This window comes from Peromyscus eremicus, chromosome 7 (genome assembly GCF_949786415.1).
Source record: "Peromyscus eremicus chromosome 7, PerEre_H2_v1, whole genome shotgun sequence".
In the NCBI taxonomy this organism is placed as follows: domain Eukaryota; kingdom Metazoa; phylum Chordata; class Mammalia; order Rodentia; family Cricetidae; genus Peromyscus; species Peromyscus eremicus.
Genome location: NC_081422.1, coordinates 83139660 through 83159164, shown reverse-complemented (window position 1 = coordinate 83159164; position 19505 = coordinate 83139660). Strand labels below are relative to the sequence as shown.

At 39.2% G+C, this 19505-nt stretch overlaps 1 protein-coding gene across 1 annotated transcript; it reads left to right on the top strand.

Annotated features, from left to right (window-relative positions):
• The first annotated feature begins 10622 nt into the window (after positions 1 to 10622).
• On the top strand, positions 10623 to 15470 carry LOC131915660 (tripartite motif-containing protein 43-like). Its single transcript, XM_059269067.1, has 6 exons — positions 10623 to 11033; positions 11767 to 11862; positions 12416 to 12646; positions 13721 to 13743; positions 14144 to 14241; positions 14977 to 15470. Exons 1-6 carry the CDS (start codon positions 10623 to 10625, stop codon positions 15468 to 15470), a joined length of 1353 nt encoding a protein of 450 aa, XP_059125050.1.
• The last annotated feature ends 4035 nt before the right edge of the window (positions 15471 to 19505 follow it).

Below are 19505 nucleotides of genomic sequence, written 5' to 3'. Positions count from 1 at the left end.
ATGTTGGAGTAAAAATCTTATTTGATCAGAGAAGTGAAGTAATGGAGAAGTGACCAGTGACTTGTAGCTCTCTCTCCTTCCTTGGTCCAAAAGGGCTGAGCATCTCTCTATTATTTCTCCGGTCTCTTTGTATGTACTCAATCCTCTAAAACCTCTATGGCTAAATTTGGTCTTGTGACCATTTCTGGTGACCTTTGAAGTCTCCAAAAGAAGGATGGGGCCCCACAATGATGATTCCACCTGGATTGTGGTGGCATGGTTAAGCTGACAAACACCACCCAAAGATCAGCTTTGAACTACAAACTACTCAGGACAATTTCTCAGTAGTTAGCTAAGATGGTTCAGTCTCACAGACTACTCCAACCAAGACTTCAGATAAGCACTGCACTTTCCCATCACATCTAGACTGGACAAAAGCTAACTCTCCAAAGACTTGACCATTATCTCAATTTTCTCTGGGTCCCCTAAAGTTGCTATCACCTCCAGACAGCAAGAAGTAATTTTAAGAATATGATGCCCATATTTCCAAGAGGTGGGGTAGTAGTTTTCGGTCACTTCATGCATTATGGATGTTTGCCATTATTTAGAGGGGTTGGTTACAAGTTGTTATTGGTCATGGTCAGGGAGGAAACTAAGCAAAGGAGATCTCAGATTCAGGGATCTCATTCTGAAAAGAAAATAGGGAGGATATAGGAATCATAGGATAAAAGGATAGATTATTGAATCTGCTTTTAAACAAAAAAAACCTACTAGTCTCAAATATTTTATATAGGTAAGGATTTTTGTATGTTGATACAAATTTAAGGTTATATTTGTGATACTGTATATGATTATATTCTAGTTTAAGATATTTTTGTATATTGATACATATTTGAGATTATTTTTGTCATACTATGTATATGTTTCTAATCTTGTTGAAGGTATTGTACTTATGCAGCTCATTTAACAATGTAATATAAGTTTTTAGTCCTTGAAGGTGTTATTACAAACTATTTAGGATAATTAACAAATAGAGGTTAGTGGCTAGTCATCTAGCAATCAAATTTTGGCCATGTTGGTTAAGTTTTAAAGGTTAAACAGACATATATTTTAGATAGATGGTCTTCAAACACTTCAGAGATCCACATAATATGGCATTTAAGATGTTTTTAATAACATAAGGCTTTTCATTACAGTGAGACATGTCTGCTCCTGGCAGCACCAATCAACTTCAAAAAAGGATGATAAGCATTGAAGACTCTCTATATGGAGTTTGCAAAAGTAGCCACTGGACAAGAAACTTCCCTTACCTCAATTGTTGACAGTATGTTGAGCAAACTGGCCAAGCAGGGCACAACGGAAGATGGCTGCCAAACTTTGCAAAGACAAGGTAGAAAGTCCTTCAAAATTCCTGCTTCACAGAAAAGTCTGTCAGATATTCTAGGCTTGTAGGCTAAATGTCAAAATGGAGTCAGTCAGCACCTGAGTTCCACAACACACACTATTCTAGTTTCAACAGAAACAAAACAATTTCTGTCTAAGACTTATCAGATGTTCCCTGATGTTAGCCAATCCATTAGTTCATCTGATAAGTATTCTAGTTTGTGAAGTGTTTTGTGATTCTGAAATGGAAAATAATGTCAACCAAGCTAGGCGTGGTAGAGCACACCTGTCACAGCAGTATGGAGGCAGAGGCAGGTAGATTGCCTCTAGTTTGAAGCTGGTATGGTCTACAATGAGTTCCAGACCAGCCAGTAATTATATATAGTGAGACCTAGTCTTAAAGCAAAATGAAAATGAAGCCAGATCTTTATATTAAATTAAAAAGACCTTTTAAAGGTCTTTATAATGTGATTTTTAAGAAAAAAAAAAAGACTAAGTTAATAGCGGATGATATTTCAGCGCCAGATGAATGAGTTGGGGGTTTGTTTTAATTACGTTTACTTACTTCTTTTGTGCATTTGTGCTCTTGAAAAGGCAGCAATGTGGAGGTCACACAACACCCTCTACAAGGCAATCCTTGCCTTCCCCCTTGGGGGTCCTTAGTGTTGGAACTCAGGTTGTCAGGACTAGTAGCAAGTGACTTTACCTCATGGGTCATCTCACCAGCAGGGATGTAGTAACTGATTGGAGAGTGGGGTGTCCTGAAAGAATTAAAACTGACTGATTGCAATAATTAAATAAAGTATCCTCAGGGAAAAAAAGAAAATGTTTCAAGATTTAAAAAGATAGTTTTGTGTTGGTAATGCAAGTTAGGATAGAAAGTGAATTAGGTAAAAACTTTGAACTCACTAAGACAGGATAGATAATGGAGTATTTTCTCTGAATTAGCCAAATGCAAATGGCCTGGACATTGTGAATATAATCCTTGCCTGCTAATTGTCCTTACTGCATATGCTTTAAATGTGCTAGAATTAAAACCTTCCTTTTTATCTAGACGAAAATGAGAAAATGTTGTGGGATGTTTTGATCACACTCTGACACTCCTGAAACTGACAAAGTTTATCCTGAGTCAGAGGGCGGAGCTAACTACTAGCTGACCAGAAATACCAGAGAAAAACATCAAATAGCAGAGTCAGAGATTAGACTTTGCAGAATCTAAGAAAACACTCATCAGTGAAAGGTAGGAACACACATGAGAGAATTCTCTTTGTAGACTATGTAATGTACAACTTTGAGCCCTAAGATATGGAACTTGGGATAAATTCGTGAAATGGCCAATGTGTGCTAGAAATGAGCTCCCCATCCATGAATACTGACTAACCTGGTAGATTCTGGTTTGGAGATTTTACTGATGTTCCCAGCACTGCTCCCTGTTCCAATTTGAAGACCAACTCAGGTTTAGGAATGCATTGCCCTGTTAATAAGTAATAATGTAGGACTTAGAAAAATTCTGCTAGTAAGATTCTTTGAAGAAAGAAAAGACCAGGTTTTAGGGTCTGTGCAATAAAAATGCAAATGTAAATCTTCCACTAGAGAGCATTGAACAATCATGTGATCCGAGGCCTAGATGCTTAACCCTATCTAGGCGGTGTTGATGCCTGCCTTTGATCCCAGCACTGGAGAAGCAAAGGCAGGTGGATCTCTGTGAGTTTATAGCCATCCTCATTTATAGAGGGAGTTCCAGGACAGGCAGGCCTATGAAGAGAAACCCTGACACAAAAAGAAACAAACAGAAGGAACCTTACTTCTCAAGAGCCTTAAGTGCTTGCTCCTGAGAATTGCCAAGTGACAACAGGTTGCTATAGGTTTCCAACATTTCATTGCTGTATTGCATCTTCTGAGAATCATTTGAGATTCTGCCACTCCTCCCAGGTCAAGTTCACAGTTGTAGGCAGAGTTTTCACATACTGGCAGCTGTTTCCAAATTACCATACAGAGGCTTATATTAATAGTAAATGCTTTGGCTGATAGCTCAGGCTTGTTATTAGTTAACTCTTACACTTAAATTAACCCATATTTCTTATCTATACTTTGCCACATGGCTCATGGCTAGTTACCTTATCTTCTGCATGACCTGTTTCCTTGGCAGCTGGCTGGTGTCTCCTGTGACTCCATTCTTCTTCTTCCCATCATTTTCAATTTGGCTTTCCCACCTAACTTTATCCTGTTCAGATATTGGCCAGTCAGCTTGTTTATTAAACCAATCATAGTGACATAATTACACAGTGTACAGAAGGATTAGTCCACAGCACAGAGTGGCATCCTCAAATGAGATATAAATTAGTTTTTAGCATTTCCTGGACAAAACTCTACTAGTTAAAGAGTAATGAACAGTCTGGTTCTGTTAATTCAAACTAATCAATTAGATGATCAAAGGTCACTCCCCTGGTTTGAACTAGGAATATAATACAGGAAGGCTGTGCCTTCTAGTCTCTGGCCACATTCCCATTTCAGGTAAGTTTTCTGTGATTGTGAATCATTTCTAAAGGGCATACCTTGATGTAAGAAAGAGCTCACTGGCTTGGGCTTGGTTATTTCCATACATGCAGCACGGATGTCAATTAAACATAATCATCTCCTTGACTTTGATCTGCAAAATGAAGACTTTGCCATCAGTTCCTGTCCTCTTTTCAGACCTCATTCTAAGCCACCGCAGAAGAGCAACTGACAAGAAATTTAAAACTAACCAATTATATTGGTTAATTTTCATCTTGTCCTTACAAAAACAACTGTGATGTTTTTTTCCCCTCAGTTTCAGAGGACATAATCCATCATGGTCACGGGAGGATGCATCATCAGGTCACATTGCATGTGTAACTGGGAAGCACTGAGAGATGAATGCTTGTGCTCATTTGATTTCAGTTTCACCCCTTTTTGCTCAGTCCTCTACACCAGCCCATGGCATGGTGCTGCCCTCACTGATGGAAGGTCTTCAGTTCAATTGCACAGACACAGCCCGTTGTTTTGTCTCCTCATAGATTCTAAACCCAATAACTGGAGAAGGAATGTTATTCATCACTCCAACACCCACAGTTTTCCAAGGATTTGAAGTGGTACATGGAGTGAGGGAATGGACACAGAAATTTCTAATACTGAATCTGGAGAAGAACTTTAACTGTGAAATGATGTCCCACTATTTCCATCCAGAGACTACACAACAAATCCCAAGTACTTTCTCCTATCCATATAATCTGTAGATATGACTGAGTTCTTCTTTTCCTTTGGTCCTCTAATTTCATTCCAAGACGTGACCACCTTAGGTCATGTGGGTTAAAGCCAGGCTTTCTTTCTATTGTTGAATTCAAGGCTGTCTGTGAGAGTGTGTCACAACCAATTAAATGAGAATCATTATCTAAGATGTTTTAATAGATAATAAATCAATTGAATCCAGATAAAATAGGAAGACAGTCAGACTTTCTTGATTGTAAACCTGGGGGTAGTAGGTATGACCATTTCAATACTTTTAGTTTTCCTGTCAAGAAGGTGTTCTAACTTTTTTTTTTTTTTATAAAAATCTAGTGGATGATATGGATGGTAAGTAGAGAAAATGATTGTGTTGAGGCTGAATTCTTCTTCTTACTTGGGCAGCTAACATAGAGCATGCACTCCCATTAAGTCCTAGATATACACTAACCAATATTGATTCTAATATTAAGACAACTGTAGGTCTGCAGTGTGTATGATGGAGCCCTAATGCTACTTGGAAGATATTTTCTAGTGGCAACTCTGTGAGTCAGAAAGCAGAAGACAAAGTTATTTGGGAGGAGGTGGTATATTTCAGGTTATCCTCAGGAGGAGTTCCTCAGAAGGCAGGATAAGTCTTTGTGCTGAACCTTTCTCTCAGTCAAGTGGATGAACAGGGACTTCTGGCAAGGAGGAGGACTACATGGCTAAGAAGTCAATAGCACAGTCTATCTTTTTGATTCTCAAAGGATGCTGACAATCTGGGGTTTTTACATTCTCTTGTGAGTTGAGCAAACTGAGTTATGGAAAGGAAATGCCTATTTCCTAGTGAACAGGGATAGCGATATAGATACACATGAATATGGTAACACATAAGCACACATGCACAGACACATTGAAACACAGGGTGTGAAGATAGATGTAATGGAGAGCAAGTGACAGATAGAAATGACAGAACCATTAGACCTTCTCATAGGGATGTCTTCTGAAGAATTGAAAGACAGGTAACATCAGCTTTGCCTACCATGAACTTCACTTCCTTCCTAACATCTCCAGAATCAAGGAGAAATAGCCAGAACTTGAGGCTGTGCCATATGCCAGGGTACATCCTGCTACCTTGACTGCATATGGGCAACATCAGTGGGTCCAGCCCCAGAATAATTTCAGCAGCTGTGTGCATAGGTCTGCACAAATTAGACGCTGAGTCATAACTCTAGTATCCATGTGGAGGGCACATTTTTTGATATTTTGATATTTGGCTGCTTAGGTTTGTAACTTATCCAGCATCACCCAGGAGGAGGTTTAGCCCAGTTTTGCAAGGCCTGATGAACTACAGGCTCCTGTAGAGTCAGATGCTGCTGTTATGGCAACTTGTCCCTTTCATGTAGCCCTTTTCTTATGGAAGCTCAGCTTAGGACTGTAGGAGGGCCCCAAAGACCACAAGAACCCTCATCGGCTTCACTGATCTAGGAGCTCACACCATTATCCACACCTGTTCAGGCAGAAGGTAAAGCAGGGTGTATTCTCTCCATGTAGGAAATCCTCACAAGATTGACAAACCCTGCTCCCTCATTCAGAATTTAATGGGTAAGTTATAAATCATTTTAATGTCTTTTGCATCATCATTTTGTACATACCTTGGATCTATCTTAACATACTCATTATGGTTTTTATGTTTTCTAAATTCTAAACACAACTCAATCTAAAAACTGATATACACATAAATAATATTAAAATGCTTTTCCCTCCAGCCCTCCTTAATAGTTAGACCTATCATGATCACTCAAACATTAATTTATCACTGATTTGGTTTACTACAAAAATAAACAAAACATTAGATTTTAAATGTAGTAAAAGAAAAGAAAAAAGCCTAGTAGTACTTATTTACAAGAACTTAGGAAAGAAGCACTAAGTCACACACTCACAGAATATCATAACTGGGGAAAACGAAAAAATCAACAGATCATGGGGATCCCAACCCCCATGATACATCTATATCCTAGCTTCTGCATCAGTGGTTCCAGAAACATTGTGGAAGAGGGGTCAGAAAGATGGTAAGAGTCAGAATACCAGGAAGTGTGCTGTGAAACAGTCTCTCCTAGAAATGGCTGCATAAATCAGAACAAAACAATGAATATGTGGATGTGGAAGTAGAAATTTTTTTTCTTTATTAAGAAATTTTCTACTCACTCCTCGTGCTATCCACAGACCCCACTCCTCCCTCTTCTCACCCTCCAAGCCCTCTTTCCCAAGCCTCCCCGCATCCCCACATCCTCCAAATCGAGGTCTCCCATGGGGAGTCAGCAGAGCCCAGCACACTGAGCCTAGGCAGGTCCAAGCCCCTTCTCACTGCACCAATGCTGTGCAAAGTGTCTTACCACAGGGAAGTGGGAAATTTTTGAAGAGACTCACACCTAGAATTAGCCTCTATCAGGGATGAGCTCACTCACTGTTCACACAATACAGAGTGATCAGCCCTGATGATGACTATTCTTGGTTGTCAATTTGACTACATGTAGAATTAACTGAAACTCAAGAAGCTGTGATTATTCTTGTGGGAGATTTTTCTTGATTGAATCATTTGAAGTGGATAGTTCTACCTTAATCTGGATCTTTTGGGGTGTGAGATCTACCTTAATTTTTGGCCACACCTTCTGGTGCCAGCCTAGAAAAAGGAAGTGTAAAAAAGAATAGAGGGAGAAAATGATGTAATTTTACTTCAACTAACAACATAGTAGAAATAAAAGTTAAAAACTCGGCATCCAGGTGCAAAGCGATCAACAGTACCTGACTGAGATATTGCAGGTTCCTCCTGGTGGCGGTGGTGGCACACGCCTTTAATCCCAGCTTTTCAGAGGCAGAGACAGGCAGATCTCTGGGAGTTCAGGGCCAACCCGATCTAAAGAGCTCATTCCAGGAAAGCCAAGGCCACACAGAGAGAAATCCAGTTTCTGAAAAAATGTGTTTTGGGTTCTGACTCGTTTCATATCTGAATTTTCATACAGTTCTCTGACTGGTTCATTTGAACTCTAGACAGCTGGAGAGCTAGGAATCTTTGAACTCTAATGTCACTATACACGCTTGGAACTAAAATAGAATGATGTATATGGAATGGATTTTTTGTTTTGTTAAAGAACAGAGAGTTGAGTGTGTAGGGAAAGAGGATGGATCTGGAAGGAGTTGCCGTTGAGGTGAATATGATCAAAAGAAGTTGTACAAAATTCTCAAAGAACTATTAACAATTTTTAATGTTGATATTTTTCAAAATCAGAGATTGATGACATCATTTGTTAAATTATTAATAGCAAAGAATAAACACACTGCAAAATATTTAGATACAGTAAAATATTGTGGGAAATTTACTTCCTTTTTTTTTTTTTTTAGAAAAGTTCTCACTGTATATCCTAGGCAGACCTTGAACTAAAACTCTTCCTGCTTCAGCAGCCCATTCTCTAGGACACTAGGATTAAAGGTGTGAGCTACCACCACACCCAGTTAAGCAGTGAATCAGGAAATCTTGTTGTGGAGAATTGCTTGTGAAGATTGACCACAGATTTAATTCAATCTTCCATCCATTCAGAATACTGCATTTTACAAGAGCTCACCTATTGGAAGCATTATTAAAAGCAATATAGGAGGAAGTGGGCGTAGTCTTTAGAGAGTATATAAGGACATTCTAGGGGCCAGCCAGGTTCATTCTTCTCCACACCAGAGTGAGTCTCCATATCTTCTGGCTCCTAGACTGCTAGATCTATCCACTCCACACATTGAGGTTCATACCCCACAGCTGAGCTAATATTGTTGTGTCTCCAGTAAATGCTGCTGAGGCCAGAGACAATTCCTTGGGTGAGTGTGCAATTTACAGGTGAGAAGTTTTTGATATTTCCTAGTATTAATTCATTACCAAACTAAGGTTTCTGCTTAACAATGACAGTTTGCAATTTTTCAAGAAAGATTATGCTCACATTTGGTCATCGGTCTTTGTAAAACTACTATATGTAACAGTCATAGCTAATTTTAGTTTATCCATAAGCAGTCTTTTGTGGCTCTGATGTCTTATGTTCAGAGGCACTTACATGGTACTATTCAATTTTGATCATTCTTTAAACTCTAAAAACATTTTTAGAGAATTTCTGTATGTACCTCACAGATGCAAGAGCAACACCTCTAAATTAAGTGAAATATACATTAAATAAAAATTAAATGCTTCGACTGGATTGCAAATTACTAGTTTTTAAAGATACATTCTATAAATATTATATATAAAAGTAGAAAATCACGAGGCGGTGGTAGCACATGCCTTTAATCACAGCACTCCAAAGGCAGAGCCAGACAGATCTCTGTGAATTCAAGGCCAACCTGGGCTACAGAGTGAGCTCCAGGAAAGGCTCCAAAGTTACACAGAGAAATCCTGTCTCAAAAAACAACAAACAAACAACAACAACAAAAAACCCACAAAAAACACAACAAAAAAAGAAAATTCAAGATAAAACAAAAGAAAATTTTTATTATTTTTCTATTGTAAACTATAGGAAGATAATACAGTGTGAAATAATGCCTGATAGTAGTTTACCATTTTGGTAGAACTGGCTATTACTGCTATTTATTGATTTACTAGGTTGGAAATATACATGTGATTAAATTACAGAAAACTAATCATACTATTCTATTCAGGAAAGTAGATTCTGGTTAAAATCTGGTACAATTTTTCAATTCTGTGTGCAATTTTCATTATTTCTGTGTTCTTATAAATAATTTTGGAATGAAGTACCTAACATACAGAAAAAATACCAAATGAGGGCCATCCAGTAAGTTAAGGAAGGCAGCACTGGAGTCTCCATCTCTTTTCTAATCTAATCTTGACAATGAGAATTTGTATTATTTTGATGTACACAGGGCCACCAGCTAAAGCCATTGACTCCATTTGCTTCAAACCCCGGAGGCTTAAGTTATATGGAGGATATTTACATCAATCAAACCAAGATTCTTTAGATATTCAAAGAGAAGGGCAATAGGCACCTGTTGATTAGATCTCCAAGTCTCCAGTAGTCATTAGAGCCTCATTTATGCTTCAAGGATTCATCCCTTAAACTCAACCCAGGAATTCTATCTTTGTTTAACAAACCAGGGAGTACCCTAGTATTCAACTCGATGGGATTTGGGAAAGACTTGGAAACTTCTGGGAATGTCTGTGATGGATTATCTGTGGAAGGTTCAGTACAGTTGGTAAGATCCACACTAAATGCTCATTAGATCACTTGACCATTCCATGATTTGAGGTCTCAAACTGAAGAAAAAAGGAAACAGGAGCTGAGCAGCAAGTGCTTCTTGCTTTCTGCTTGCTGATTTTGGATACAATGAGACCAGCTACCTCAAACTCCTGCCACCATTTCTTCCCCACAGTGATGGACAGACATATCCTTGAATTATGAGCCTACATAATTCTTATTCTTGTTAGGTATTTTCAGCAGAAAGAACATAAGTAAATATTGTTGCCTTCAAGTGTCAAGGGGCGGGACAGTGGGATGTGAACCACTAAGATACTAACATCAGAAATCAAGCAAAGCATTTACTAGAGACCATGTGAAGTAGGGAGTGTTTTCTTGATAGACAACAAAAGGAGTTGTTTAGATGTACAGTTGTTTCACTACTATGTCTGTAGTGAAATACCAACATGTGGACTTGAAGGATTTTGATCAATCTATTGTATATTTTTTTCCTAAGAACTGAGTGAGCATGTTTCTGACCTTGAACCAAGGTACTAATTGATTTGGAGTTTCCAAGAAATATGCATATGGTAGGGCAGAGAAGAACATCAAATCAGTCTGTATTTCTGTCAGGACAAGTTGTCAGGAAGACTAGCAACCAAAATCCTAGGCTAGTTTTATTTGATCATCAAAAAATGAAGTCTGTCTTGCCATACACAGAATTAAATCATAACTTGCATCAGTTTTTGTGAAGTTTCTGTCTTCCCTGGGGTTCAATGATAGTAATTCTGCTTTTCTTCCCTCAGAGAAATGGAAACAAACATCTCACAAGCCTTCCAGAAAGAACTCACCTGCTTTATCTGCCTGAGCTGCCTTATAGAGCCAGTCACTGTAAGCTGTGGCCACAGCTTCTGTCGAGCCTGCCTCCACCTTTCCTGGGAAGACATCCAACCTCCTGTCCCGTGCCCTATGTGCAGGGAACCATCTCAGAAGAAGGGCTTGAGAACTAACATTGTTCTGAAGAAGCTGGTGTCCATTGTCAGACAAACCAGCCTCATGAAGGACCTGAGCTCTGAGGAGCATAAGTGTATGACACACAAAGAGACAAAGAAGATCTTCTGTGCTGAGAACAGGATCTTCCTCTGTCAACCCTGCTCTAACTCCCATGAGCACAGAGGACACAGACACTGTCCCATTGAAGCAGCTGCTGAGAGTCAAATGGTAAGTGATGCTGCTGAGAGAACTTCAAAGCTGGAGATAGGTAGGCTTAGCAAACCCCAGGAAGATGCTGGTCCTCATTATGACAAAGGCACTGTTGTCAGAATGGTGGCACTTTATTATCATCTAATTAAGAAAAGTTGACTATAAGTATAAGCATCCCTTGGGAGACCCATGAGTGTAAAGATCATTTGTATTTTATGATACATTATGCCCACGTCACTGGAAACTGCAATACTAAATTCCTATCATTTTTTTGGGGGGGGTTTTCAAGACAGGGTTTCTCTGTGTAGCTTTGCGCCTTTCCTGGGACCCACTTGGTAGCCCAGGCTGGCCTCTAACTCACAGAGATCCGCCTGGCTCTGCCTCCCGAGTGCTGGGATTAAAGGCGTGCACCACCACCAGCCGGCCTAAATTCCTATCTTTTAAAAGTGTCTATGTCTGGAGACTAAATTAGAAAATGTATATTGGACTCAGCTAGAGAGAAGCATCTGGGATTCCCAGTCTTAGGCAAATTATCCAGACATTAGCCATAATTATTAATCACTATACCTGAACAAAGGGGTATGCTGTATTTTCTATTTCTGTGTTCTGAAATGTAAAAGTCATAGTTACCAAAAGTAAAAAAAAAGAAAGAGCAATGTGATCCTTTTACTCTCACTAAAGCAGTTGTATTTATTGCCTAAGAGTCTGTCCATCAGTACTATTAATGAAAAGTTGATATTTATTGTTACAGGAACAACTTCTAAAGCAAATGGCATCTTTATGGGAAAAGATCCTAGAAAATCAAGAGAATTTAAAGGCAGAGAACAGAATGACAACTCTGTGGATGGTAAGTATGAGATTCATGCCCAAAATCTGGTCGAGGCAAGTATTTTTCAAATTCATCATTCAAGATTTGAGTATAAGACATGGGATATAATACTAGGAAAAGGTGTCTTGCTGGCCTCTAATTCTGAGTATTAGTATAACTGTACATGGAAAGAATGGTCTGGCTGTGGCAGAAAAGCCTGAAACTAATGAGTGAATTGATGACAGTTCAGCACACTGCATTAGACTCAATGACTACACCATGAATTCTAATTACTACATGCAGAGTTTCATATATTTGTGAACATATGAATTATCAATCAATACCCTTTTTTCAGGCAGTTCTGCACCTCTAATATAGGTGAAAATGCTTAGGATCTGTTTGCCTGTATAATTAATGAAGAAGAAATAAATGAAACCAAGGAATTTACATTTTTTTGAAATGTGGAGACAGTCAATCAGAGTCTATGTAGCAGAGTTCTAGAAGTCATTTGTGAAATTTAAGCATAGGAGTATGGAATGAAAGAGGATAAAATGCTTTGCAAAAATGATTGAGAATGTTCCTTTTTCTTCAGGACTACTTGACTCTCCGGGAAGAAATGATCAGGACAGAGTATAGAAAGCTACATCCACTCTTCTGTGAAGAGGAAGAGAAACATATTGAGTCTATGAGAAATGAAGGCCAACGTGTTTTAGAGAAACTCAGGACAAGTGAAGCCATGATGATCCAAAAGAGCAAAGAACTAAGAGAAACATATCAGGAGCTGATGGCAATGTCCCAGGAGCCATATGTGGTCCTGCTGCAGGTGAGCATGGAGGAGTGCAGGAAAAGGCTTTTTTGTTCTAGGCCCACTTGGTGTTTGTTATTCTAAGACAGCTTTCAGTATTCCCTGCATTTATGTTAGGGGGATTCATTTCAGCAATAATCTGGAGAAACTAAATTCTGCAATAATCTTGAAAGAACAAGCTTTTTGAAATTGTTGTAGTAAATTCCCCAAAGAATACATACTAAATTTTTGCTTTTGTACCTTGCTTCTCTGAAAGCCCAAATTCAATATTTTTACTTCTACTTGAATATTATACACAATTGTAAAGAAAGCTATTACTTAATTTCTTCTGTTTTAAAGTTGTGTGTAGCTAGAGTTTTCCTGCCTGGCCCACAGTCAGGACAAATCTCTATCACCCGCCAGTCCCACAGCCACTCAGACCCAACCAAGTAAACACAGAGACTTATATTGCTTACAAACTGTATGGCCTTGGCAGGCTTCTTGCTAACTGTTCTTACAGCTTAAATTAATCCATTTCCATTCATCTATACCTTGCCTCGTGGCTCGTGGCTTACCGCCATCTTCACATCCTGGCAGTGTCTCTCTGACTCAGCCTTCCACTTCCCAGCTTTATTCTCCTCCTTGTCCTGCCTACACTTCCTGCCTAGCCAATGGACAATCAGTGTTTTATTTATTGACTAATTAGCAACACATTTGCCATACAGAACATCCCACAGCAGTTGTGTTTTTCAGAGTTCTTTAGGAGATTGGTATTTTGAGGAAGAATCCTACTTGGTGATGCATGATAGCCTCCCACTCACAGTAATTCTCAGGCCTCTAACCATACAAGCTCAGGGAAAGTTACCTTTGCAGACAGGTGGGGGTTCAAAAGCAATGCACAATCAACACCTATGTCCTTCTCAAATTTTACTTTCATCTGATTTCATCAAGAATTCAAATTCTGTCAATCTGATTCATTGGCGTTATCCTGAGACATAAATATAATTTACCAGGATAGATAGGTGTGATGGTGACTCACATTTATGAGAACTTTATAAACAAATATTGTATGCCATTTCTTCAGAAATCTGAGTTTTTCTTTTTTGTTTGCAGGTTTTGGATGACATAATCAGAAGGTGAGTTTAGCCATCAGTGCAAGCCAGGATACCCTGAAATATGCTATAAAATAGACCAATCTGCCTTAGCAATGTGCAGATAACTTTCACATAGAAAATACTCAATTTTTTGTGTATGATGTGTTTGGGATTTTTTAATTTGATTTGTTATATTTATGTGTGTTTGAGTGTGCATCCACCTGTGCCATTGCACATATGTGCAGGTCAGAGGACAACTTTCAGGAGACAGTGTTCTTCTTCCATCAAGGGTTCCAAGGATTGAACTCAAGTTGTCAGGCTTGTGTAATTAGGGATTTATTTATCCCCTGAGCCATTTGGCTGTACTTGGAGTGAGGTTTTTTCTAATCACTCTGATGATATCTTTAGCACCAGGTAGATCAATATTTTCTTCTCCTTGCAGGAATGAGTCATTGGAGCTGAGCATGCCCCAGGCTGTGAAACTAGAACTCAATGCCCTACCCATCACTGGACTGATTGAAAATTATAAGCACTTCCAAGGTGAGTGTCTCCACTGATAAAATGACCAGAGGTCCCTCTCAATAATGTGATAACCTTTGCAATTATTAAAATATTTTAACTTTACAGAAACATGACTAGGTAAGTCACATTCTAATCCTATTTAATCACATGGTCATCTTACAAATAAACAAACATAAATGAATACCAATATCATGTTGTATGATATAGTGGCTGAAAGAGAGCATCAATTGTTCCTTGAGACATAAAGGATGGTTAAGTAACTCAGGACAGCCTAATTCAATTTTAGTGTACTCAGTAATGGAGATATTTGATTATTTTCCTGTAAACTCTTTAGCAATTAATTTTTTTCTTTGTTTTTGTTTTGTTTTGTTTTGGTTTTTTTTTTGAGACCAGGTTTCTCTGTATAGCTTTTCGCCTTTCCTGGAACTCACTCTGTAGCCCAGGCTGGCCTCAAACTCACAGAGATCTGTCTGGTTTTGCCCCTTGAGTGCTGGGATTAAAGGCGTGCACCACCACTGCTCAGCAGCAATTAATTTCTTATACTGGATTTAACTCCATAGATTAAAAAAGGCTCCCTCCTCTACAGCATCTAACATTCTGTTTCTTGTGGAAATCCTTTATTTTGATGTATTTGAGCAATACTTAACCTCAAGTCTTAGCCTTCTCTTTTTAAATCCAAGAAGACTCTATGGAACTTTCTCAACTGAGAAATATAAACAGTCAGTTTAACTAAAATATTGACTCTTCCAACAGTGCACATCTTCTTTGAAAATATAATTGTACTCTATTACAAGATGAACCTATTTAATGTTATGAGAAGATTCATCTTCAGACCTCACCATAAGGATACATCTGTGAATTCTGCTGGATCCTGCTTGGCTTCCTGGGGATCACAGAGCTTCATCTCAGGGAAATATTACTGGGAGCTGGAATTGAAGGACTCTTGGGATTGGGCTGTGGGGGTCTGTAAGGATTCCTGGTTAAGGAGTAGAAACCAAATGAATGAATGTGAAGGTGCCTTTCTTCTTGTGTGTGTGAAGGAGGATAATCAATACAGTCTCCTCACCACATGCCCAGTTTTCCAACACTACATAGAGAAGCCACTGGGCCGAGTTGGTGTATTCCTTGATTGTGAGGATGGATGTTTAAGTTTCATGAATGTTGCCAAGAGTTCCCTCATATACAGGTATCCTCCTGACACCTTCAATTATCCTGTCAAGCCTTACTTCTCCAGGGGCCAAACATGAGCATATGAAGCTGTAATCCAGTACTTTAGTGTTTTTAAAGTATTTCCTGATGTAATGTTACCCCATTTATTGCTATTAAATATTAAAATGCTGTTAAATGAAAAAGATGGTAGACTATGTTTCCTTTTCATCAATGGTTCACATATTCCCCAAAGAGCACTTCATTTCAATGTAGTTTTTCTTTGTTTATTTATTTTTGCATATTTGCTAGAAGTACTCATTTAGTAATTAGACTTAGAGTATGAAACAGAGAAGAGACTAGTCTTAGGAACTAAGGGTCTAGTTTAGAGTTAGAAAGCTCTTTTTAAGTATCCTCAGGGCCCTCAGTTGGATCTAGAACCATAAAAATATGATGTACCTGCGGGATCCTATTTAATGGTGTCAAGCATGCTAATTTAATGTCAACTTGACACAGGCTATTCTGGTTTTTTGAGACATGGTTTCTCTGTGTAGTCTTGGTTCTCCTCTACACACCCCAAACACTGATATTAAAGTTGTGTACTACCAATACCTGAAAAAAAAAAAAACCTTTTTCTCTTATGGTGATATTTTATTTGTACTGAAATGTGATTTTATTTGTATGTTAATAAATAAAGTTGCCTGAGTGTCAGAGCTAATAGCAAGACATAGCAGAAGCTGGGTGGTGGTGGTGCATGCCTTTAATCCCAGCTCTTGGGAGGCAGAGCTAGACGGATCTCTGTGTGTTCAAAGATACAGCCAGCATGGAGACACATGCCTTTAATCTCAATGCCAACCATAGAAGACCTGGAGGTCTGTACAGATAGGCAGTGATTGGGTTTACAACCAATGAGAAGACAGAACAGAAAGTCTATATAAAGACAAATACACAGGAAGCAGGTCTCTTGGCTGAAGAGGAGAGCTGCAGCAGTGAAAGGTAAGGCTCTTAGCTCTGACCTCTTGGGCTTTCATCTCTGTATTGGCTCTGTGTTTCTTATTTAATAAGATGGTTACTAGTGAAGTGGCCTTAAGTCAAATCAGACACTGGTTTATTACTCCCACAAGCTTTGTGCCACCATTGCCCTAATATATTTCACAGGCAGGACAGCATTGTAGATCAAAGGGTTTGTGACGGGATTGGTGTTTACATTTTTCTTTTTGGTAACCTACAGAGTACCTTCCCATACAAAAGACACTAGAATGTAGGAGTGAAGGTTCTGTGTAGGAACCAGCTCGACCCCTCCATGTTCAAAGAGTTGTATGGGTGATGTCTTCTATAGTGGGGCCTCACTGTCAGTTTGTGGAGAGCAGCCTATTGTCTAGGCAACAGCCTAAGTCATTTGGGGATTTCCATGGGACCTCTTTGGCCAATAACTCAATTGAATGCAATCTAGTCTTAGTACTGGAAGCTTCATTTGGTGACAAGAGATGGCCAGTTGGGACTCAATCTTCCCATTATTTGAAGACTTCATTAGGATCTCCTTCATATATTTTAGGAAGTTTCCACTGCACTAGGTTTCCACACCACCCCACAAATGCCCCTAAATTCTAGCTTTCTTTCCATGCATTCTCTCCCTCAACCCCATCTACCTTCCCTCTCCCAATCTGATCCTCTGTTCCCAGCCTCCCTGCCTCATATCACAAGGATTCTAGCACAGTCATGTTCATGGCTGCTCTATTCATAATAGACAATAACTAAAAAAACCTAGATATCCCTCAACTGAATACTGTATAAAGAAAATGTGGAATATTCATGCAATAGAATATTACTAAACTTTTAAAAAAATGACATCTGCTGTCCATGGCTCTGCTCCCTGTTCCAATTTGAAGATCAACTCAGGTTTAGGAATACATTGTCCTGTTAATAAGAAATAATGTAGGACTTAGAGAAAATTTCTGCTAATAACGTTCTTTGAAGAAAGACAAAAACAGGTTTTAAGATCTGTGCAACCAAAGTGCAAATGTGGACCTTTCACTAGAGAGCACTGAACAATCCTAATGTGTGGCCTAGAACCTTACCCCTAAACAGCTTTAGATCTCACATTCGTTCATATATTTACTACACTGAAAGTGCTTGCTCCTGAGACTACTTACCCAGTGACACCAGGCTGCTGTATGTCTCCAGCATCACTTTCCTGTACAGCACCCTCTGATTCTGTCACTCCTCCCAGGTGAAGTTCAGTGACATCCTCAAATGACACCAAATCCTGTAACAGCACATTTCTCCTCAGTCAATTACTCTATGCTTATAAACAGGAACCTGAAGACCCAGCTTGTCTTAAGGAGTGGAAGGCTCTCATGTGTATTTTACATTATAATTTTCCCTGCTTATATAGTGAAGAAAAAGAAATATCAAAGAACTATTCTGATATTATTGTCTTATGAATGGACTACAATGATTACCTTATAGATTAAAACCTTCACTGTTGGTGTAAGAGAACCAAGGCTATTCAGGTAACTAGGCCTTAATCACATAGGGCTGCATGTGAGGCATGAACATACCCAGGCCTCGCTTTCCCTCTTAGGGGTTGGAGGCAGCCTCACTACTGTCATGTTGTATGGCTCATGCAATAATAATCGCCACTCCCAAAGAAAGAGTGACCCTTGTCACTAAGTCGTGCAGCTTAAGTCATATGTTAACCAAACCTGCTTCCTGAAAGACCTCCCCTTCCTCAGGAACCTTTGAAAGTATAACCTTTGCTTCACCTGGCATGGCTGAAACTCTCCTTCAGCACCCTATCTCAATCACACAAGCAACCACACACCATAGTAATAGCCCTATACATAGTGTCATATATAGGTGAATGAACCTCCCCATATTGTGACAACAGGAAAACATAAAATTGAAGGAACTGATTGTGAAGTGAATGACTCTGTATTTACATATCTAGATTAATTCCTTTTTTTCTTTTTCTTTTTTTTTGAAGAGGATGGGGGAGAGTCAGGTTGTTTGTTTTTTACTTTGGTGTGGGTGGTTTTGGTTTTTCAAACAAGGTTTTCAGACAAGGTTTCCCTGTGAAGCTCTGGCTGTCCTGGAACTCACTATGCAGTCCAGGCTGGTTTAAAACTCAGAGATTCACCTGCCTCTGCCTCCTGAGTGCTGGGACTAAAGGCATGGGCCACCACAGCCTGACAACTACTGGGGGAGAAGGTTTTTCTGTGTAGTTGTCCTTGCTGTCCTGGAACTTGCTTTGTAAAACAGGCTGGCCTCGAACCCACAGGGATCCACCTACCTCTGTTGGGATTAAAGGTGTATACCACCACCACCCAGCTAGATATATCTAGACTGATTTCAGTGGTAAGTGCATGTCAGAGGAGCAGCAGGTGGCAATTGAAGTGAGAGAAGTCAGCCCACCAGGAAGCAAAGCTTTGATAGGTGAATCTTGGATAGGAAAGGCCCCGAGGGCTTCAGCCCCAAAATGTCTCTTCCTATTGCTGTGCCTTTATATGTTTGCTGCTGCCATTTTTCACTGGTATCTGGCATGGTGTGAATCAGCATGGGAGGATCCCCATTGCCTTTAATGTAGTGTGATTACCTCATGGAAATATCCTGCTCTGCTGGGCATTTTTACCTGTGGATTACTGTGAAGATGATTTCCTCCTAAACTGGACTGTAACTAAAGCAACGATTTTACACAATAGTAGTGTTAGTTTAAATAGGATTGTTTTGTTGTTTTGTTTGTTTGTTTGTTTGTTTTTCAAGACAGGGTTTACTCTGTGTAGTTTTGGAGCCTGTCCTAGATCTCACTCTATAGACTAGGCTGTCCTTGAACTCACAAAGATCCGCCGGGCTCTGTCTCCCAGTGCTAGGATTAAAGGCATGTGCCAACACCACCTGGCTTAAATAGTGTTTTGACAATTGACAGTCTTTAAGAAATAGAGTAAGAGATTAGGATAAAGGTTATCTTAGTGGGAAAACTAAAATAGGTAAAAGTAAGATACAAAGTTGCCCCTGCCCCTAATAAAGCAGGGGCTACAGAAGATAAAAAATAAGAACAAGAAAATGTCTCATGAGGAGCCCTATAGACATTGACTAGTGACTTAGGTTAATGATTAAGAAAAACAATTGAAGCCAGG